The sequence below is a fragment of the Stegodyphus dumicola genome, chromosome 2, assembly GCF_044657685.1.
Source record: "Stegodyphus dumicola isolate Sdum_Otavi_A_Nest chromosome 2, ASM4465768v1".
In the NCBI taxonomy this organism is placed as follows: Eukaryota; Metazoa; Arthropoda; class Arachnida; order Araneae; family Eresidae; genus Stegodyphus; species Stegodyphus dumicola.
The window spans coordinates 118866443-118891073 of record NC_140769.1 but is presented as its reverse complement, the minus strand read 5'-3'; the positions used below and the strand labels follow the sequence as shown (position 1 = coordinate 118891073).

The following is a 24631-nucleotide window of genomic DNA, read 5'->3' as shown; positions in this document are numbered from 1 at the left end:
GCAATCGCTTGCAAAAACACAAGATTAGATTCAGTTTTCAGCTGTAAGTACATGAAATTTCTTTCAAATATATGAACAAATTAACAACTTTGTTCCATATTTTTTATAGCAACAGCAATATTTATTTAACAAATCATATGTTCATGCATACAACTCTTATGAATATCAATTTTATAGCTGGTTAATAAAGGTGATAAATAAAATTCTAGTCTTCAAATTAATAAGATCTAAAATGATCTCATCTGCCAGGACTTATAGAGAGAAATCGCAATTTTTCGTCCTCATGTATTATGTATGAGATTACAGCAAAGCATTTTGTATAAAATGTCATTAAAGAAGACAGAGAGGTGCCTGTTTTGCTTACCTGCTTCTTTCATCGCATACGCTTTCGGCTAATCGAAATTACCATAACAAAGCGTAGCCTTAAATACTTTTCCTTTGAAAGGCATTCTTCACCGTAATGAAATGCAGATGCAGATTTTGGTATGAAGAATAATTAAAAGTACCTTCGCCCTAGCAGTATTTTTATAAAACAAATCGAGTGAAAAACAGTCAGTTTTATTATCAAGATTTTTTGTAGCTGTTGAGAACACGAGAAATACTTTAGAAGATTAATAGTCAACTAACGAACAAACTGAGCAATAGAAAGTTGTAGGCGCTATTTCCTTCGTTAGAATAATTAATTACTTGAAAACCATTCATCCATTATCAAAATAAATAAATATTTTGTACATAAAATTATTTAAATAAATTGCCTCTTAATTTTTTTAGAATATTAGAATAAACACTTTATGGAGAAGTTGTTAAAAGTAACATATTATATTCTGTCGAAGTAAGTATTTAATTAAAACTCATGTCTTAGATTATGATAGAAAATCATTTGCAAAGAAACAAAATGTTAGTACTTCTTTTGAAGAAGAATAAAAATAATGCTGAAGAAAGCTATTTAAAGCTATTAATGACGGTTTCCTACGTTGATTCCAATGTTATTCGGCGATCTGCATTGCAAATTTATTTTAAAATATTTTCATTGAACGCTTCAATAATTTTAAGAACTTTATTACTTTTGTAACTTAAAATTTCCCTCAAAAATAATATCTAATTACTAAATGTTTTTTTTTTTTTTTAATTTCTTCCTCTCATGAAAACAGATGGAATGAGAAAGAAACCTTGTTTTCTCCAATCTGAATGTACTTTAATATAAGATTTGATTTAACATGGAAAAAAAAGAACGCATTTTAAAGCAACATTCAGGAAGCGATACAATTAGTTACTAGCGTCTTTAAATGAAGCAGAACGTGAGAAAATTGAAATTAAATTTTCTTTTTTGGAGCGGACTCCTACAGATTTGGCTGAATTGGATGATAAAATTTTTACTACTTTAATAGACGCCAAATCTGAAGATTTAGTTTTGAATACAAGGATATTTACATGTAGCTCGTATTCGTAATAAAGCATGTCTTGATAAACTTTCAAATTTTTGCGAACCATTGGCGTCGAAACAGGTGACAAAACAAAATTAAAGCTTCCAAAAACAGAACTGGTTAAATTTAACTGACAAGTGTTAAGATTTGCTCACATTTTGGAGTTGACTATGAAGATAAATTTCAGTATTCTCATTCAGTGCATTATAGTTAGTAGTAGAGCCTGAGAAACTGCAGATAACTATCTGCCAGCTCCTGATATACAAAAACATTTGACAGCCTGAAAACAAGGTTTGGCCGCGAAGAACTACTTGCTGTGTACTATGTTTTCGAACTGATAGCATTGGTAGTAAAATAGCTATGAACCCAAAACGAATATGAAAATCATGCAGCTGTATGATAGAATGGAGTCCCATTTGAGGTGGTCTTTAGATTCGATTGGCGTAACTACTGATAGGTATGCCGCCATGTTATTCCTGATGGTCAAATTCGAAAATTATTTAAAGGACTGGTTGCGTAATCCAGTGATAAATAGAGATGAAAAATCTCCTGTTGTGATAAACTTTCCCAGTTATAATTGTTTTTTAAGTGGAAGCTGAAGAACGAACTTCTTTATCCAAGCTAGTTTCAAGTCAAATGAAGTTTCAAATAAAAATAACATAATCTGTTCCGACGGCTAATGATCTAGTATTATCAGGTACTAGAGCAATGAAACCTGCTTATATATACTGTGGCAAATCGACTTGTTCTTAAGACTGTTTTAAAGGGGGGAAAATGCCTTTTGACGGGAGGAAAGGATATTTGAAGGGAAAATAAAACTTATTTTGTATGTTTCAAAATCAGGAATGATTCGAAAATTTGCAAGGCTAATTTAAGATGTATAATTCGGAAAATAAAAACAGTGGACTTTGTATATCCTATATATATCCTGAAGTGTCTAATTTTGATAAGGAAATTAATTCAGAGACTCCTCACATTCATGAAAATGTAACGCTATATCTAACCAAAGCCAAACAGAATTTTTTTGAAGTAGGTGGGGGAAAAAAACTGTAAAAGCTTTATTTGGTACTGGATCACATCGGTCGTATATTCTTAAATCTACTATGAACCAAATGGGGACGACTACTCAACGAAATTTAAATTTAACACATGTTGTGTTTGGTGGTATTAGCTGTAAAAAGCAACATAAATGCTACGAACTATTGGTAAGTAATTTTAAAGAAGAACTGTGAAATCCAAGTTCTGGACCAGCAAATTATTTGTGAGTTCATTCCTAGTGTTCAAGAAGGACCTTTAATGGTTGAATTACAGGATAAAAGCATCAGTATTACTGATATAGGAAAACACTCACTACCTATATAACTTTTGAAAGGAGCTGACTGTGCTGGAAATTCTTTATATTGGGAATGTTTTCCACTTGCAATCTGGTGCTGTTATCCATCCTTGGTACAGCACTACTGGGCTGGACTATTATAGGCAAGATAAACAACTTCATCTCAAAGTGCTTCATCTTTGATATCCAGTTTGTTAATTCACAGAAATAATTTAGAAAATTGGTGGAAATCAGATGCTTTAGGTAAAATTGATCCCAGTGAAATAAAAGATAGTGTAGAATTGGAAATGCCTGTATTGGATCACTTTCGTAGGATCTTGAGAAAAAAATTATGATGATAGATATGAAGTCAGTTTGCCATGAGTCGATGATCGGGGCAATTTAACAGTCAATAGAGAGACTGCTGGAAGGCGATTGCTCTGAACCACAAAGAAACTTAGATTAGAAGAAAGATTTGAAGACTATAATCCAAGACTGGTTACAATAGAAGTCGAAGACGTCTACTTCTTGATTTCTGAAGTAAATCGTAATACTAGTCGTACCGCACCTCAAAAATAATAGAATTGTCTATTAAGATACTGTCTAATATAATAAATAGAATAAATTATTCAATAAATATTTTTTAAAGCTTTGAGGTTTAGTAAATATCAAAGAAACTTCTTTCTTCATTATTTGTGTTATTTAAATATAAAAATTACAAGGATTGACATGAGGATTACATAGCATGTTCCTCATGCACAATTTCCTGATACTTCTAAATGCAAAATGTTTTTTTTTTTTTTTTTTTTTTTTTTTCTGTTTTTATGTCTTTTGTGTCATTAATGCTCATTCTTTTCAAGCCACTCTTGCCGAGTAAGTAGCTGCTGATACTGACGAAGATACGTATTCTTTAGCTTTTAATAACACTTTTAGAAAAATGTATTGCTATTATATCAGATTTTCTTTCGTTAAGAAACGAGCTGTAATCTTTCTGTCATCCCATTTTCACTTCTGTTTATAGAAAAGTCCACGCTTTAAATTCAGATTCCAGTTCTTAGCTCTGTGATAAATAAATTTCTGCAATTTAAAACTCTCTGTCACAAATAAATTTTACGTCGCAATGCTTTAAACGCCTACATTAGATTAAAAATCTTCAATGTTTACAGTAATCTTTGTCGCTTTACTTTACGTAAGCGGTCAAATGTAAACATTTTGTATTTAAGGCCTTAAATCTTATGTCAAGGGGAAAAAATAATAATAAGTCTTCCATTGCTAATCATGATTGGTTTCTCGACGATATTTTTAACTGTTCTTTTTTTTAAATTCTTCTGAAATTGTAAACCGACATTTATGCAAAAACACACACAAAAACGGATTAGTGCGTATTATGTGTTAATGATACTAATTGGTGTATGATGACAGCGCTAAAAGACATATATTTGTTCCTAACACATATCACCTTCACCTTCAGTTTCTTTTTAAACACGAATATCTTAAAAAAGTGTTCTTTTTACCTTTTCTTTAGAAACGTTAGGAGCGAAAAAAGGATTCTATTTCGTTTTTAAAAAGGTTTTTTTTTAATGAAAAACAAAAATTGTTTGCATTTATAATCACTGTAAGATAAAATATTAAAATAGTATGTCTTTTTATTAAAATTAAAATGCGCTTCAAAATTTTAACTGTTCTTAGAGGAATTTTTAGCCTGTGACGTCAAATTCTTTTCCTATGCTTTGTTGCCTAAAGGTGACAGTTTCTTTCCTAACATCCTTCCTTCGTGTGTCACGCTGACGTCATAAACAATGAATGAATAACATTTACTTTTAGCAAGCAAAAACATTCCTTAAATTAAAGACAGCCCGAAATGTTTGACATGTTTTAATACAAAAACTGAGCTAAGTTTAGCATATTTTTTAATAACATATTGCTCTGTTGAAGACAGAGGTTTAAAATAAATACAACAGACAGTGTTATCGATTTCGCTGGCATGTTAATTACGTCAAACAATTTTATGTTGTTTTATCTGCCCAAAATAAATGGTATTTAAAATTTATTTATATTAAAATACCAGGAATTTTATAATGCATTTATATTTTCAAAACATACTGCAAGTTCATATTAAAGAAAAGAAAAAAATCTGCTAAATATTTTCTACTAAGTGTGTAGAGTCATTAGGATTTTTTGGAAGTGAAGAAATGAAAATTTTCCAACGCCTTCGCCGGGAATCGAATCACAGACCTCTCAATTACGCGCTGAGCATGCAGACCATCACACCACGAAGGCATGCGAAGAAGGCGAGAGAAATATCTTATATACTCCCCCTTTTAAAGGGCTATTGGGGTTTTTAAGGGACCCGATCGCCAAATCGTGGTGATGAGAATCGTTACCTAACACCCGTTTTTAGTTCGGGCGCCACTGTAGTGTGTGTCTATGTGTGTATTGAGAATACGGCAAAGCACACTAGGACTATCTGCCTAAGGGGAGGGCATTTATGCCTTCGTGGAGAACTTTCTAAGGGAAACTGGTTCGTATACACGTTACACATGGGGAAAACCACGAAAGCGCCCATGCAACCAGCCCGTTCGCGAGATTCGAACCTCGGACCGAACTACCAGTGTTCAGCGATTTTACCGCTCGCCCGCTGGTGAGCAGGGCGCCACTGTAGAGTCATTAGGATTTTTTGGAAGCAGGAGAAATGAAAAATTTGCTACGCCTTTGCCGGGAATCGAACCACGAACCTCTCAATTGAGTGCTGAGCGTGCAGACCATCACACCACGAAGGCATGCGAAGAAGGCGGAAGAAATACTTTATAAGTGTTATGCCAATTTTAAATGCAAAAGGCCTTCGATTATCCAAAAATTATTATCCAAGCGTTCCCTTGCCCAATTTTCTTAAAACTTGTTGGACAACTGACGATGCTTCTGACAAAACTTGAGAATTACCATACAGATGTGATGAGCAAAACGATTTGGAACCCAGTTTCGTAACTTAATAAATATAAAGTCAGGTCATAGACCTATAAAACAGCTATATTTTAGCCCTCTAGATTATTTCAAGCTTGTTTCTATCACCTGCTTCTGACTTTGTGCTTATATGGAAAAGTCAGCTTCGTAAATGTTTTAATGCCTCGGGGAAAAAAACATGTTCTGAATTAAATCAGCTGCTTAAAAAGAACGTGAAGCAGAAAATGCGTTCGTTACCTGCGGATTATATTGAGAAAAAATTAATAATTATATGTGTCTATTACCGATTTTGAGGAAAGTAATAATTATATGTGTTTATTATCGGCTTTACAATTTTGCGTTTTGCTAAAAAAATTTTTTTGATTGGCGAAATGAAATAATGAATGTTTCAAAAAATTTTGCTAAAATAAATAATATACTGTTTCAGAATAAATGGTTACTTAAAACAGTCACCTTTTTTAATACGGAAATCGATTTCGTGAAATTTACCACTGTCAATTCAATTTGGATAGCTGATGTTTAATTGCAGAGATATCCGAATGTTTCTATCATTTGCTGTTGTTGCTTATCCTCGAAGGATCTGACATAAGTCATTGTTGGTGCTCCAGGAGGTTCTTAACCGCCAAAAAATCAATAACAGTGAGGGGATCGGATGTCAAGTCTCCTTTAGAAAGTTCGATGCAATCCAGTATGTAATCCGGTGAAGCTGAATGGTCACACCATTTTTTACAAGCGAGGTGAATTTTTCTGCCACTAATCAAAGGAAAGACATTTAAGGTGGCTTCTTGCTAGCCTAACTAGAGCAGTCTGGGAGCCACGGTCACATTTGATTTCCAGTAGGGAGCCAGGGAATGTTCCTGTGTACCATTGGTGCGCAGGTGGAATACGCCATATTATCTTTCCTTCGAATAAAGTTCTTGGTAAGTAAGTGAGGAGCCAGTGACCGTTTCATTTTCACTACCCTGTTTTGCCAGTTTATCAGCGATCTCATTACCATTAATATGATGGGTGGGATGTTATGGGATCCACTGGAGATGGACGTCGTGGGTCTGAGAGATCGTCCTCGGTTTGAGCAGAATAAATATGCTGGTTTCATCGTACTTTTATCATTTAATAGCATTAAATCGATGCAGTAACACTAACACATCATCAAATTATAGGAACGTTGTTTTAAAATATGTGTTTCCATAACTCAGAATAACTAGAGCAAAAACTTTTAATCCAATCGCCTTATACCTTACTGAAGCACAGAAATCACCAAATGAGACGTGAGAAAACACTAGAGTCAACAGCATTGAAATGCAAATTAGCGTGAAGCACAGACCAAAAATAGAAGCCTACCAAATCTATTTAAATTAATTTTCTGTCTTACTATGCATGTTAAACGAATTTCGTTTAAATGTTGATCCTAACATACTCCCACAAACTTACGTAACAATAAAAATGGTGGTGTTTTATGACGCATAACCTGCTTGATGCGCCAAAGTACATAGGCATGCGATGATAATAGAAGCTGGAGTCGAAGAATTCTAAAGACTGCCATTAAGTCTGAAAGAATAATGTAGAGAAGAAAATCAAATATCCTTAGTATAATAATAAAAATTGTACAAATATCCTTAGTATAATAATAAAAATTGTACAAGGTTAAAAGCGCTTTACTTTGGATTAAAAATATAACTTTCATTTAAAATTTTACCGTTTATAATGAAAACCTGTAGCTTTTAAAAAGTGACACAAATTGAAATAAGGGTGTATTCTAGTTAACTGAAATAGAGATGGGTTGAAAGAACCAAAACGTTTCAACCTAAGAGATTGAAGATTTGCACAGGCATTTAAAATATGGATCACAGATAATACAGTCACACTGATAGGGTTACAGTTTGCACAGATTGAGGGCATTCTCCCCTTTTAGCAGGTGCTGATGAGTAATCCTAGAGTGCCCTATACGTAAGCGTGTTAGAAGGACTTGTTCTTTTCGGTTTTTGCGCGCAGTGTTGCCATTGCTCGTTTTCAAATCGTTGAGTTTGTTAATCAGAAATCCGTTATAGTTTTTCAAAGTATGAAATAGAGGTAATAAAACAAACTCAAAATTCAGGCTTCCAGGTGCACAAGTTCAAGTATTCAAAATTTGATGGTTCTAGGTGGTGTCGTTTCTTTACACTGCTAAAAACATTCATGAAAATTCTTCATTATTTAGTTCTTTAAAAATAATACTGGGCGATAATATTTGGTTTTAACAATTTGCAACCTCTTTTGGGCTAACAATCATATAATGGAGATTAATTTTTAAATGGTGAACTTCAGAAAAATGTATTATAAATATTTTAATAATAGAATGAAAAAAGGGAAGGATCAAATTAGAAAATAAAGTCTTTGTATTAAGCTATTAGAAATTTTATTTTACATATATGTATTCATATAACTCTCTGTAACTGTACCTATCTTCATCCAAAATTTTTAGGGCAACAAGTGGCCTTGTCGGTATTTAATAGTCTAATTATGATTCATAAGTGTTGCGCTGAATGATCGGACAAATGTAATTTTCAAATTTGTTAATAGATTTAGTTCCTCATATTATTTTTTAAAATTTTACTATTTGTAATCCTAAATATAGCGCAGCTTTCCATTCTTATTTTTTTCCAAGCTCGCTACCTTTAGGAGAGGAGAGGAAAATAAAATTAAAACAAATCTAGGTTATAATGAAGATATGCTTGTAGGGTACAAATTAAGGGTGCGGAGCGAATAATAACTTAAGTTCTCCAAACTTTTGCCGGAACTTTTCTGTGCCTTTGTATTCAAAGTACAATATCAGGGAAGATTTTCTAGACCAGCGTTTCTCAACCTTTGGTCTAACGCGTATCATCTAAACAAAAATTGAAAATCTTTAGTACCACCACTGCTCTTGAACAAAGCTCAAACCGCATAAATTTAGGAGTGTTAGAGAAAAAACTCAATCAGAATGTTGGGATTTTAATTTTTGAATTTAATAATTAAAACTAATTTCCTTCTTTGCGTACCACCTATTTTTCTCTTGCGTACCACCAGTTCAGAATCCGTGTTCTAGACCTTTATTCACTCGAACCTTGAAACGTATCTTTAAAAACTAAGCGCTAGATAAAAACTAGTTGGGTTTGACTTAAAGCCTTGGAGTGTAGTTTACTTTTCGTTTAAATGCAATGTTTTTAAACAATACTTTCAAATTATAACTAACTAGAAAACTCGGATGTCATACGAAATGACCGGTTTTCTAGATATTACAAATTGTAATTAAAATGATTTGTGCAAAGGTGTCTGCTAGTTTAAACTGTAATTAATTATTGTATGTAAACCCAGGGTATGTAATTATTGTATGTAAACCCAGGGTAGGCGGCGAGGAAGCCCCTTTGCTTACTGCCCCACGGGGTTTCCCCCTTCTACTTGCTTAATTGTTTAAAGTGAGTGCAAGGAAGGAAACCACTGGCGGTACATTTCTTAAGAGACACTGCTAACTCAATAAATAAAGGTGATTTAAATAATAAAATTTTAATTCACATGTCAAAGATCTCTTTGTACACGACATTTCTTGTGTAGATCTTTCCATCATTTCTAAGCTCGCCTTGCAGAGGACCATAAATTATTTTTAATTTTGCGTTAGTTCACGTTTAATTTAGAGTTCTTTCACGAACTCTTGAACAGGAGACATAAAGTTGACCGTGTCCAAATGCAGGCTCAGGTAAAAAAATGCCAACACGCTTAAGCGTTTGACCCTGAGACTTATTGATGGTCATAGCAAAGGCAAGTTTTACAGGAAATTGTCTACGTCTCAATTGAAACGGCAACACTGCGCCGTGGCAACTTCATCCCATTGGCTAGTACAGTTACGCAAGCAACCAATAAACTATCGGCGACAACAAACACTTAAGCCGCATTGTGTGAAGTAACAGCATGGGGTAAAGTGACATCATCTCCTCCGAAACGGCTGGCTCCCGGGCTTAGCGAAGCACACCGTTGGATTCCGCAGGTCCGCGGCACGCCATTTTGACCATTCGCGTCTTCTTGAGACTTTAATTAGCCGAGATATTAATTAAAAACTAATTTTCCCGTACGTTTTCCGAACATTTTCCGCTTTCTTTCTTGGGTTTTACCTATTAGAGGAATTTGGTTACTTGCCAAATTCTTTTTTCTCGAATATCTACGGAACTGCGCCGAGTTGAAATTCAAGACGCGTATCCTCGGATTCCAAAATATTCTCCGAATCCATCGATACCGTTCTCATCTTCGTACGACTTTAATCAGCCGAGATATTAATTAAAAACTGCGGAAACGTTAATTTCCGCGCTCATTTTGCCGAGTGGCAACAATAAACTATCGGCGACACACATTTTAGCCGCTTATATATATAAAGAACTTAATCAAACCTTTCTTTTCTTCGCAAGTATTGTTATTTGTCTGCTAAGCTCATCTATTTCAAACTGTTGCGCAATCTGAATAACGCTGAATTATTTAAGTAGTATTAGCCGCAGTTTTAGAATTTACAAGTGGAAATTTACGTTTGGAACTATGACTGGACAGAAGGAAATAGCATTGAAATTCAGATGTTTACAAACTGTATTCTTAATATGTGAATTATTTTAACTTTCTCAATAATAGGAAAGTACTACTGAGAAAATTTTCAGCAACTTTTTTAAATCTCTTAAAAACAGTTTAATTTTCAACGATGTTATGAAGCATAAATATTGTATTTCCCTGCCATTTAACCAATTCATCTATCTTTAATTTCAGACAATTCAGTATACGGCCAAAAGCAAGATTGTACAGTCCGAAACAAGGGAGCTGGCATCCCTTCAGAAGGGTCGAATAGATCCTGGAACTACAGATCATTGGAAGAATGAAATGCTCTATATCCCTCCCATTCCTCCGACCAATCTTCGGGGATGTCATCTTATTAAAATACAATACGATGTCTACGTAAGTAATATGAAATTAGACACTGATTATAAATCCTGATAAACTTCATAATTAGAAGTTTATTCCAGTTTCTACTGTTCTATTTATCCATGAAAGCAAGCATTCTTAGGAATATGGTGATAAAATACTAAACATAGTACATGATATTGTACTAATGTTCAAAATTATCTCAGTATGCATAAATTTTAAATTTCTTATTATTATAAATTATTATTTTTAATTTTGTAAATTATTATAAACTTATTATCTATACTATTAAAATCTGTACGCGTCTGTCTGTTTATTTGTTTGTGACATCATCTCCTCCGGAACACGGGGAATTGAGTTTCGAAAGTGGTATCCCCGAGCCATTTCGATCATTCCCATTTTCGTACGACTTTTAATCACCCGAAATATTAATTAAAAACTTTGGAAACGGTAATTTTCGCACTCATTTTTCCGAGTAGCAAACAATCTTGCTCGCTGGTGCATGTGACTTCATTTGCACGTCGAAAATTTTTCTTTAATGTCAGCATTTTAAATAAACAGCTGCAATTGGCAACTTTTTTGTTTCAGATTAGGATAATTGATACGATATGTTATTGTCACGCTAATTCATTTATTGCTATTGAAAATATTTGTTATATTATATTAAATTGAAATCATGACGTCATACGCATACCTGAAGTGTCAAACGATTTTTTTTCCCCTGGTTTGGCAACAAAAAATCTATTTACGAATTATTTGTTGCTCGGAAGGAATAAACTGATTTCATTCATATTTAAATATTTTTATACATTTTCTTTTCAGATCGAATTATTTTTTGTTTGAAAAGTATACAACAAAAATTACCTTAATATACATGTAATGGTTTTAGTGCGTAGTCGTGAATCCGGTACTTGAACTTCTGGCCTTCGAAGACAGTGGTGGCTGAAGGTGAAGCAGCTAATAAAACTGAATTAAAGAATCACCATCTTTATTTTTACAGATATCAAATCATCTCTTTATAAGACAAATTACTTTTTAATCATCAATGAGTACAATACATTTTTATGTAACAGGATAAAAAAAGATACGACGTCATTTCAGGCAGGGAAGCATAGCGGCGCAACGTTGTTTAGGTGGCAGAAGTCAGGAAAAAAAGGGGACGTCATTGCTTGCGGCCAGTGTTTATACTACGTAGGTGCGTAAGTAAAGCCAAGCCGTGATTGATTAATTTTAGTTTTAGTTGCCTTTTTTCAAGCAGTGTTATGTAATTTTGATAGATTTTGATTTTGGGCAAACAGATGAATTTAGGAAAGAGAACACGAAATTTAGAATAGTTAATTTTGTGGTTGCTAATTATTTCTTAACCATCGTATTTTATTATATCGTATTTTATTTAGCCATCGTATTTTATTTATATCTTACATAGCCTGCCCCTCCAAGGAGAAAAAGGGCGTAGCGACAGAGTAGCCTTTTTAAAGAAAAAGCGTTAAAAGCACTAGCAAATGAGGAAAAACGTAAATCATAAAATTTTGATCACTATAATTAATTAAATAACTATATAAATTTTTAATATCAATTTTTTTAATAAATTTAAATTTTAGAGTGCTTTTATATTTTTCAGAATTTTAGTCCAAATGTATTTTTGGTTGAGAGTTGACATAATTATAATTCTTCACGGAAGATTCTTATTATCACAGAGTATCACAAATCAAACCTTTTACTTAATCATTATTTATAATTTAATGTAACACGTAAATATTTGATACTAATTTCCATATCGATAAATGATATTTTAACACCATAAATATAATAGGAGTAACATTTTCAGAAATTATGGTTTCACCGTTATTATCTTTTCATTTGCAATTCCTGGTTTTACCAAATTGGAAGGCCTCACAGTGCTTCTAAACAAACATTTTCATCAATAAGGCTATCCTCTTGAACTAACCAGCGTGTTCTTCTCAACTAGTGACTCAGGGATGTTTAGGCAGTTGCTTGAAAAGACATCCTTCTCTTGCATAAGGTAACTGGCCTTTGTAAACTGCACTAATACATTCCATAATAAAAAAAAGTATTATAATAATAATATATATATAAATTACATTCAATCATAAAATGAGAGCCTTCAACTTTATTTTATATGAAGAGGGTAAAAGGAACAACCTCTGTTTCGGAACCAGTACTCCCTCAACATACTCTATACTTAACATACAGTCACCCATAAATTTTAATGCATTTACCATACAGTCATATTATTTATCTATAATAATTTCATTTATTTTTTATATCCACTTCATTTTTTAAATAATTATAAAATTCTTATTCAAAATTTTCAACACAAAATCAAAAATATAATTATTTATCTTAATAGCCTTCCCTGAAAATAATTAAAAATCTAACAATCCTTTACATACTTTACTAAATTATTAGAATTAAAATTTCTAATACCATTTTTCGTAAAACAATACTATACTTTTAATCTAATACAAGAAGAAACAACAATATGTATTCAAATTTTCAATATAATAAATAATAATTAGCAATTTCAATATGATATTTTTAGCTGCACTCAATAAAACCCTTTGCGAAAAAAAAAATCCATATGACAGAAGTTGATGAATAAATCGTGCAAGAAAAATCATTCCCATCTTGCAATTCATCTTGGACGAGAAAAGCAACTTTGAACTAACTTTTAATGGACAAGATTGCTGACGCATAAATTGCATGATGGTATCGCTGTACTAATAAATTATTTACAGAAAGAGCGATGACCTCAAAATCATTGTGTTGTTGAAATAAACTCGGAATCTTCGTACACATTAATTCCCTTTCACTACGCTAGATTAATTTATAAGAATGGATTTCTTTTGACTTTAAATATTTGCACTTTAGGCACAATGATTTTGCTGATGGAAATAATTTTCGACGGTACACTTTTTAATCACGAGAAGATCGTTACTCTTGATTCCGGAGTCAACACAATTTCCACTGGAGTTGAGGCAGCAGGTACACATCTTTGTTGACTCTATTTAGATGTAATATTTTAAGTGCGTGGTCCTGAATCAGTACCACTCACTTAGGTACTTTAATTTCTGGCATTCGAAGACAATAGTGGCTGCTGAAAGTGAAGGCTTGATGAAGCAGCTAACAAAATGGAATTGAAGAATCCCCTTCTTTATTTTTACGCATATCAAGACGAATTACTTTTCAGTCATCGTTGAATAGAATAAATTTTGATATAACAAGAAAAAAGATACGATGTCATTTCAGGTAGGGAATCATAGCGGCGCAGTGTTGTTTGCCGAAGCCGTGACTGGTTAACCTTTGTCAAGCAGTGTTATGTAATCTGGAAAGATCTCGAATTTGGGAGAACAGATGAATTTAGGGGGGAAGAACTAAATTTGGAGTAGTTAATTTTGAGGTTGCCAATTATTTCTTAACATAGCCATCGTATTTGATTATATCTTACATGTATAAATTTTAAAACTATTTGAAAAGTATAAAAAAGGAGGAAAAACCTATTTTTTAAAGAAATGGCTAAACTGGAAAGTGATTATAATTACAAGTTGTAATACTGAAAAGCAGGAATCGGAAACCTTTTTTTTTACTAGAAGGACATATTACAGAAATGCAGGTGTTCGACGGGCAGCGAAACAGTGATGAAATATTTCTTCATGTAACATTAAGCAATCGCTACTCTTTAATTTCATAATAGACACACATATTTTTCTTTAAATGAGAGAAAATTGTTCGTCCCATTCAGCATTAAAATGGTATGTCCTCTGCTTTTAATTTTCTTTTCTTTCCCCATAGCGGCTATAGTAATAAAGAAAATAAATATATAATAGTAAAAGAAAATAATATACAGATTAAATTTAAAAAAGCATATTGATGTCATGTAACTGGTAAATTTACCAAATTTTAGAAATTACCATGAAAAAATGATAATTTATAAAATTTGGTAACTTTACCAGTTAAATATAAATATTTCGTTAGCGCTTGAGAATCAATGTCAGCAAAGCATTAACAAATTTAGATTAATTGTGGAAGAAGCTGGCACTGAACTAGATGTTATCAAAACAATTTCACTTGCATTTAATGTTACAGAAAAGAATATGTTTTAACTATAAATATTATAATACTGCACGTTTTTTGCAATAAAACAAGATCAGCTGAGAAAAGCTTCAAATGTAACAAGAATGATTATCCTGTCTTTCTATTATTTCAATAGAATACAACATCGTTAAAATATTAATTATTATGATGTTATTAATGAATTCACTCGAATGAAAGCCAGAAAAGTGTAATTAAGATAAATCTTATTAAAAATCGTGTATGTATTTGTTGTATTGTAAGATATTTGTTTTATTATATTCAAACCTGATTTTAAGGAGTCTAAATACAAATTCTTGCACAGAGCACAGGCATAGTTAATTAAAGCATTGAAAACAATGGTTATAACACTAAATTTGTAAAGAATTACAGCTCTGTTCTTCACTATAAAACGCAGATAATAGACGATATAAAGTTCAAGAAAATTATATTTTCTGATTCTGTAGTAGGGTTTATGTTTATTTTAACTAACATTTATTTTAAGTTTAAACTATCTTCCCTGTCAAGCCTTACTTTCCCCTGGAATTGCCAATGCCAGAGTATGTAAATTTTAGTAGAACGCGCAAGGATTCAAATTGTCAGCGGAAGTAATCTGAGTTAAATAGAAGGGAAACGAGTTCGAAAGTGTGCTTTCTTGCTTCACGAGCGTGGAGGTGGCTAGTTAGAAATTGAAGAACCACGCGTTTCGGCCTGTGTGCTTGCCTCGGCAGATTGTTAATCTTTCAACGTAATATTCAGAAGTTTGCTGAATTATCAGCGGTATTTTAGAACGCGGTGAGGTTAGTTACGTTTAGAGAGCCTCGTAGTTAGTCACTTGTTACTATTCTTTTCTTAGTTTCTTATTTTTATTTTACCGCCGGGTCGGCGTAGTTTGTGAGCGTCAAGAGCACGCATTTGTAACTTCTAAAGTTGAATAAAAAGGGATTTAAACCCTTCTCAAGACTTTCCAGTTCTTAGCAGTCACCACTATTGTTGTGTGCAGGTTGGAAGCGCGCAACATTACACTGTTATGCGAAAATATTACACCACATCTTGAAAAAATTATGTAAAATGTACGTGCGGTATAATCCCTTTTAGACAACTTTTCTTCTTGGCCATAATAAATGTCGCCAAGACCCATATACTGCGTTCAAATTTGTCCAGCAAAAGAAAATCCAAAAAGACTTTCTTCAATAATAAAATTGGGAAATAATATCTCCTTTGGTTTTTATGAATTTCGTTTATTTATAAAAGCATTTTGAGAGGTGTATATGGCTCTTTGCAACCACCCTCGAGTAGTCACTGTCCCAAGGGAGGGTTATCCGCCGCAGCCTTCTCCTAGATAGATGTCACGATTAGTCGTTAATAGGTGTTGGTTGTTTCTTTATGAATAAAAGTGAATTCTCGCATCGGTATGTTTAGATTGATGAAATATGTTAGTTCAGTCTCCTTCTCGAAATCTTCAGTTTCATTCTATTTGTAATTTTGTTACAATATTAGCTGTTATTTTCGTTTCTTGTTTCGTTTCTTGTAAATGAGTACGGATGCTTTAGACATTTTTTAGAAAGTGAAGAAAGCCCCTTATTACTTCTTTCCGGAGGTTATTAATATAGAATTCGGCATAGAAATAAGGAAAATGCAGTTTATTGGATTTGCATAAACAAAAGAACTAAAAACTTTGCACGTATAATAAAAGATGAAATGGTTTTAGAAGAAAACATTATAGTTTCCGCCAACTTGACGCAGTAAATTTTTCAGAGGAAGAAAATGTTAAATTCACTGGTTAATAAATTCAGCCGCTTAATTACGTTCAAATTTCCAGGAACCAAAACACATATTCAGGGTGTACCGTAAATGTTGCTACAAACTTCTGGAAGAGGTAGGGCACATCATAAGAATTAAGAATTGCAATAGGAACCCAAGCCCAGAAACGTCACTGTACGCCGCCAGGGAGTGCTGTACAGGAGAAAGTGGAGAGTGAGGATTGCCTCATTCGAGTGGTAGGTACTATATGAAGAGCATGGAACAGTATACGAACCGGGAGCTTGCAGACATGCACTTAGTGTATGGAATAGCTGAGGGTAATAGACGAACTGCTGCACGCATTTATCGAGAACGCTTCTCCGACAGACATCAACCATACCACAGTTTGTTTGCAGGTCTGCATCAAAATTTGTGCGACTACGGATCATTAAGAATTGGACTCATTTTGAATTGGATGCCCGAACCCATTTGAACAGATAATTTCCCGCATCGATGGATTGGGCGTGATGGACCAGTTCCCTAGCCTCCACGCTCACCGAATTTATCGAGCCTTGATTTCTTTTTGTGGGAAGCCATCAAAGTATCGTATATCACGATACAGTTGTGTCTGAAATGGATTTCGTGGCAAGACTCGCCTGCGCAGCTACTACAATCAAAGAAACTCCCGGTGTGTTTGAATATCTCCGCCAATAAATGGTGTGTCGGTGTCAGGCATGCTTAGGGTCTGATGGTGCAAACTTCGAGCATCTGTTGTCACATTCAAGCTGCCGTACACTATTTGTATTCATGTCCAATAAATGTTTAAAATTAATCACTCTTGTTTCTTTTCCCATCTTCTACCTCTGTTACCACTTACCCCTGACATTTCCGGGCATGGGTTCCTATGCAATTCTTAATCCTTATGATGTGCCCTACCTCCCCCAGAAGTTTATCGCAACATTTACGGAACACCCTGTATACAAATCAATAGAAAAACCACTGTTTATAAAACTCATCTCCGTCGCTTATAAAACCCAAACTGGAAAAAGACATTCTTCAGATCCAGAATAAAGTGTTAGTGGGTGATAAAAACTGTTTGTAGTTCATTCATTTATCTTTCAGTTATGCGGTGCTTTAATGAAACGGGTTTAGCAGAAATTTCGGCTAGTTAGAGTAGGATTTCCTGGGGATGTTGGGTATTTCCTAGTCCTTACTAGACACTGTTGGTAAATCTCTTTGTCCGAAATTGAGCTCAGAGTGGCAGATTAAGTTTATCTTATGTTTAACAAAAGCACTCCTATACAGGCAACGGAAACAAGTTCTTTGATTAGAAATACAGAACTCCAATTATCTGAATTAATTGGGCCGAACACCATTCGGATTATAAAAAATTCGGATAATTGGATTTTTCCCGAAGAGCGGGTCTACGAACACTTAATTAATCACTGTATGTTGAAAATGAAAGAAAACAAACCCGTTTTTAAAGAAAAACAGGTTTTAATTAATTAAAATGAAGAGGCAAAAGTTTTACCTACATGTTATATAAGGTACTGTACAGTACAAGTGTTGAAAGTCATTGCTTGCTGAACATCTCGGTCAAAGTAAGCTGTTTGACAGTCATAATCCATTTTCAGGCAGCCCAGTCACGCATCCGCTCGACAATGAGAAGGTGCATGTGGTCACACTCGGGCTGACGTTCCATCCACTTCATCTCAGTTTTAAGGCCGGCAAACGCATCACTAGCTGATGGTCCTGCGTTTGCTTCAACTTCAGTGATCTTCTTCCTCGACACTTTCTTCTCTCATACTTTCAACAAGTTCATCATTTAGAATTTGAGACCCATGGTCTGATGAATCACACACTATCCTTTCTGCTGTATCCTCAGCGCTAACTTCTGAACATCATTTTCAAAAGAATGTTTCTTAATTCCTCAAGGGACACGTCATTCTCATCTGGTGTCTCTTCCCATTCCTTTTCTTGAACTTCTTTTTCCTTTTTCTCCTTTTCCTTCTTTTCTTCAGCTGATTCTTAAAAATTCTGAAAGTGATTCGAATAATTGGAGTTGTGTTGTAAATGAGTTTTTCCCTGGATTAAAGAAAAGTGCCGAAGCGGATAATAAAGGAATAAGGGAAGATAAAGGGAGATGAAGTGGGCCATGGTTCTCCTTCCCGAACACCGGCTGATAGTGGATGGAAGTGATATACATCATACAGACATTAAGTTTGCAGAGTGTTCTCAAAAAAACATTTTGAAATGCTTCTCTACATTGTAGCACATTATCAATCTTTGTTTGGAAGAGGCGAGTGGTCGTTGTAAGCTGGAGAAAAAATTTAAAAAAAGCATTGCTTATTCCTATAATAATCATTAGGTGACAGCTCGACATGAAAAAGTCGAGCTGATTTAATATTTCATTTTTTATCCTAATTATAACTGATTAATATTTGATTTTTTTTATTGAGCTGATTCAATATTTGATTTTTTATCGTAATTATAACTGATTAATATTTGATATTTTTGCTGGAGCTGATTTAATATTTGATTTTTTATCGTAATTATAACTTCACTTCAAAATTCTGATAATTACGATAAAGTAACTGTTTTCTTTCTAGGAAATAAAAAGCCGTAATTTTTACTTAATACCACTCTCCAATTGCATATATACTTTTTCAACGTATTCGCGTGAAGTCGCCTGATATTTCACCTATGGACTATAGTGCCTTCGATCTCATGAAAAGAGATCTTTCTAAACGCAAACACACCACAATTTATGGACTCTGATAAGTGATGGGAAAGAGATAGAAATCAATACCCCTGGAGATTTTATGAAAAGCCCTTCTATCATGAAAATCACGGTTCAGACTTACAGTAGAGAAAAAAGTTTATGAAATCGAAGAGTTAAAAAAAATACTCATTACATTTTAAACTTTAATTAAACGGTCGCGAAATCGTTCTAAAAATGTGTGAACACCTATTTTTTTAAGCGAAAAGTGAATATCTGAAAATAAAGTCAGCATTAAGAAATTCTATAGCTCAGAGTGTCAGAAACTGAACACAAGTGATACTTAGACAAAGGTGTTAAAAACGTCAGACTGGAAAAAATTTTGTATTTATTATTTCCACTATTTTTTGGAGATTCTTGATGGCATCCCAGGCAACTGCCCGTGTTGCCGGTCGCTTAAGGCGGTAATGACGTTGATAAGCAAAACTAAATATATAGATATTTATCGCACAATTTAAAAGTGAATATAATCTAATTTAGTTTAACTTTGTAGCTACTTGTCTATTATATATAACTATGTATTGTATTCTATAAGTTTGTATCTATATGTCTACGTAAATTTTATACTGGTAATTAGCTACTTTCAAAGCAAAATTAAAGTTTTTTTTTTTTCATACTTAAATAAAAGCAATGAAAATCATCGCTTGCAAAATATGAGTAAGAACTTATAATCTGCATCTAAATGTCTATGAATTTTAAAGTTATGTCAATTCGAGTATGCATCATAATTTCTTCTTCTTTCTTGTAGTTTTTTCTCGAGCCAAAAGGAATGGACAGGATCCTTAAATTACAGTTGCCAATAATGATTGCCACGTATCCTATCCGAAACAATGATGGAACTCTACAAAGACGAAAAGGAACAAGCTATCCCTCCACGCTACCAATCTTCCGCCCATGGTTGAACTCTGGAAAGATCAAATAATGTAGTAATATGCGACTCATGTTACGCAAGTGCTGCCACTCAAGTTTTCTCTAAACAAATGCTTGCATTGCGCTAATTGTATAACTTTTTTTATGGACAGCTTGCTTCAAGAACTCATATTTGAAATAATGCCACAGCCATTGTAACAGTAAGGGTATACTTGCTTTAAGATGTGGCAGTTTTCAATCGTTTTTTAAAAGTCAACAAAATATCAAAGAAAATTAAATTATTATATACTTCGGGAAATCCTCCGACCGAACTGGAATTTTTGAACTAATATCGAACAAGGTATGCATATGATATTCACTGTGAATTGGATATTATTCCTCAATTTCATGGAAAGCTTTTATCATTTGAAATACCAAATGATTAAGGCACTTTGTTAATTTTATTTCAAATGAAAGATGTTATAATAGCTATAACATTTTTCTGTTACTTAAATTAGTATCAGGGAAACATTATTAACATAAAAATAAATGTCGATGTTTTAATATAACATAATAGCTGAATATGAGATTATTCAAAAGGCAGTAAGCATTTAGAAAAGTGCAAATTTTGGTGCATAGGCATTGTACGTAACAGAGTTCACCCACAAAGATATAAAATCACAGGAAATTCTACAAACAATTGTTATATACATTATTTAATTACAGTTGCATTCGAGGGCATTTGGTTTTTTAATAGAACGCATAAACAGTAATCTCAAGAAAATATCGACCTTAGAAATACCTATAAAGAATTAATTAGACCTTAGAATTACCTATAAAGAATAGTATTTTTCATGTAGTTCCCTAGCGAATTGTCAGTTTGACTCCATGAGAACTCCATTTGTTGATGGTATTAAACAGAATATCCGGGTCTTACATAATTGCAGGCACATTCGTTGGTCTTCCATATATATCATGAAAGAAAGTCAAAGATTCAGTTGTATCAAACTCTCATTATTCAGCCCAACTTTGCAAAAATCATTCTTCCCCTTTCTCCTTTTCCTAAAAGAGTATTCTTGATCTGATGGAAATATCAGAAGTTGTAGACACTATTAACGTACAATACTGTGTCTTCAAGAGTGCTTTCTCACTTAATGAAAACATTGCCCTTTGCAGGTTTTTTCATAACTGACATGCATGTCTCTTTTATTTCCCGGTCTTTATTTCGCAACTGTTGGTATAGACCTACCTATATATCCAATTACAAAAAGTTTTTCAAATAACAGAAGTATGTTAGTTCTGAAATTTTTAAATTCAAAATGATCAGTTTCGTAAAACTTTTGAAACCTAATATTTTATGTGTTCCCACAGTCCTTTAACTTACATTTAGGCAAATTTTATACGCATTATAAAGAATAAAATACAAAACGTTCAATTCCTGTACTACAAATTTCAATTCCTGTATATAATATATTAAAGTTCTTGACTGTATTTAGAGGCCGTACACAAATAGAAAAGCGAAATGTTTGCATTTGTAGGTAATTAAAAATAGAATAAGAGTTGAGAAAAAACTTTCTGTTCTTAAGGGGACTCTGTACCTTTTGAATGATTTTTTTTATTTAAGCACTTTCATCTGCTTTTTATGAATAATATTAAATGGTTTGAGAAAAAATGGTTTTAAGCTGAAAAAAAAATTTTTTTTTAAATTCAACAATTAAAAATTCTTTCTTCTTCCACAATTTTCAATATTTTTGCTTCAAATTATTATATTGTATTTATAATAGTGTTCTTCATAACTTTACGGATCGATTTTTCAATTAATGAATTAGTTTCTGAGAAAAAAAATAAAAAGCACATTTTTATATAAAAACTTTATAAAAATATGATTTCAGTAACATTTTTACTTCCAATAATTTTTCTTTTCACTATTTTTCAAATCCCATCCTTGATTCTATTAAGTATATAATTTTAAATAAGCAGTAAAATTATTAAATAATTTGGTCCATATCTGAATAAGTTTTAGGATTTTAAGTAAAAGGATATATTAAAAAATTGCAAACTGAGAAATCGCAGTTTAAAGAATGTAAACTGTCTAGACGGTCATTAAATCATTTCCAATTTCTTAAAAATTTTATTACTGAATTTCAATACATATATATATAATAAAACTTAATACTGCTCAATTGATTAATATGAATATAAATTACAAGCTTTTGTTTAAAACCTTATCTGGCTAGAAATATTGCAAAAATATCATAAAATGCAAGTAGAATTTTTCTTTACCTGTTTTTGTTTTTTAAAACACGCTCAAAACAATTTTAATGCATGAATTAATTATAATATATTTTCTAAAACGCTTATAATCATTATTAATAATATTAATTTTTCGTTTTATTCATTTTTTAAAAAGCAAAATTTGAAATTTTAACGGACATAAAACATTTTATTTAAAACCACTCAGCAGCTTATGTGATTTCTTCTCTTATTTTAGCCATTTGTTCTCGTATATAAATTGCATTTTAAATTAATTTATGTGTATTTTAATTAATTAAAAAGTTTAATGTTTGTTCCACCACTATTTCAATAATGCTACGGTCAGAAATCTGATCACTTTCATTACACCACCTCTTTCTGTTCGTATCTAATCACAGATAATTTCAACTTTTGAATAAACATGGCATTTTTGTTGACTGATAATACATATAAAATTATTTGCTGAGCTCAGTATAAATATATAAACTTGTCAGTTTAAAGGTGAAAAAAATGTTTTTTCCAACTTTAATTTGTATTTAAATAATTCAGTATAAACGTATATCAGTATATACGTATATATATATATCAGTAAATAGAGTTTTTTGATAGTTGGAGTCATATTTAATTACACTCCTTTTCATTTACATTTATTTTTAGTAAGCTACTGAAAAAAATAAGAAGTAAAAAAAATAAACACTGAGGGGGGTGTGGCATTTAAAGCGGTGTCAAAATTTTAAAAACCTTTTTATAGCATTTATTATCGTCAGATCATTTCAAAATTCCTCTTCAGTGTAGTAAGTGCATTAAGGTACTTTTTCAGCAAAAAATTTAAAAATCGGCAATTTCATTGATTTTGGGGTACCGAGTAATTAATGCGTTAAGTTAATTAATGAGCATTTCTATTCATATTGTCATGAAAAGTACTGAACATTAAAAAAAAATTACTACATCTAGCATCTGAATATTTTTATAATTTTGTTAGTTTTGTTTATTTTATAATTAACTAATTAAATATTAGTTCTAACAAAATTATAAATTTAAAAATGTTGCACACTAGTAAATCACAAAAGAATATCATTAAAGAAAGAAAAAAAATTCTACCCTGAATTATTCTAATAAATGTGTTAATTAAACCCTCAAGGCAAGTTGGAAGTGATGTTAAATATCACAAATTTTGAAATTAAATACCTCGATCAATTTTTGTTGCACAGGAATCCAAACTTATTGAGTTTTATTTTTTTAATATAAGTACAAAGACTGGAGATCGTATAAAAAGTATAATTTCTATAAAGCTGATTTCATTGAATTTCAAAATGCCAAAACATGAATTATTGTCTTTTTATTATTATTATTATTATTATTTGATAGCATATTACAAAAAAGGTTGCAAAAATAAAGATCAGTCAAGGACTCTTGTGATCCCGGTGGATACTATTACACAGAAAGGATATCAAGTGTCTGTAATCCTACTGGAAATTTATTGGAGTTTATAAGTATTTTTAGAAGAAAAGATAGTTTAAAAGAAAAATTTACTAATGTCACATTCCAGTTTCTACTATTTGTAGTATATTTTGTATGATATCACAACTAATTTTTGTACGATTATATTGTTTTCTGTTTAAAAATTCAAACTGCATTCTTTTATTTTAAAACATTACTGTTTTTAGCAAAATTTTATTTAATAGCTTTAACTTTGAAATTTTGCAAAATTGAAAATTATGTTATTGCTTTAATGATACTAACTGCATACAATAACCTCTAAAAATTGTTAAAAATTTTATATTAATTTTTGCCAATTTAAATTTAAAAAGGGAATATAATTTTACTTTTAAATTGGCTCTAAATAACTGTTGATTTTTGACAATTTTTAAAGTGTTGCTACATCTAAACCAGTGTTGTTAAAGTTTTGTGAACATGTTTTGTCTGTAGGAATATGTATTTTTACTCTCTTCTTGTTCTCTTGCATAAGTCTAATAGTCTGTTAATAAAATGGCTTATAAATAATAAAAATATTTTATAATTGTTTTCAATTGTGCAGAAAGTAACATTAAAAATATATTTAAAAAATAATAAATTAGGAGGAACTATGATGCCAGGAAACGTTTGAAAGCCAAGGGTTCCCCCTCTTCCATGCTACTACATAAAAATGACATTCTTGAACATGATATTCTTGAACATTAAAGTACTTGTATTTTAATGCTATAATGAAATTTCTTTCAGTATAAAATTACCTTCATAGATTTTGTAGAATTTACAGACATAAAATTACAACAGCATTTTCAAGCAGAATTTGCTTAAAACGAT

The 24631-nt window shown here is 32.1% G+C and overlaps 1 protein-coding gene across 2 annotated transcripts in view; it reads left to right on the top strand.

Annotated features, from left to right (window-relative positions):
- The window catches only part of Vdup1 (arrestin family protein Vdup1), a 200897-nt gene extending 176560 nt beyond the window's left edge, over positions 1-24337 (top strand). Inside the window, exons 5-7 of one of the 2 annotated variants that reach the window (XR_004757158.2) lie at positions 10459-10644; positions 19974-20435; positions 23696-24337. Coding sequence is in view for 1 of the 2 variants with exons in the window: in XM_035352386.2 (XP_035208277.1) it covers positions 10459-10644; positions 19974-20147 (360 nt within the window). In the remaining variant the exon portion in view is untranslated. Of the gene's footprint in view, positions 1-10458; positions 10645-19973 lie in introns of both variants that reach the window. The other variant, XM_035352386.2, reaches the window with a different exon arrangement.
- Positions 24338-24631: the final 294 nt, after the last annotated feature.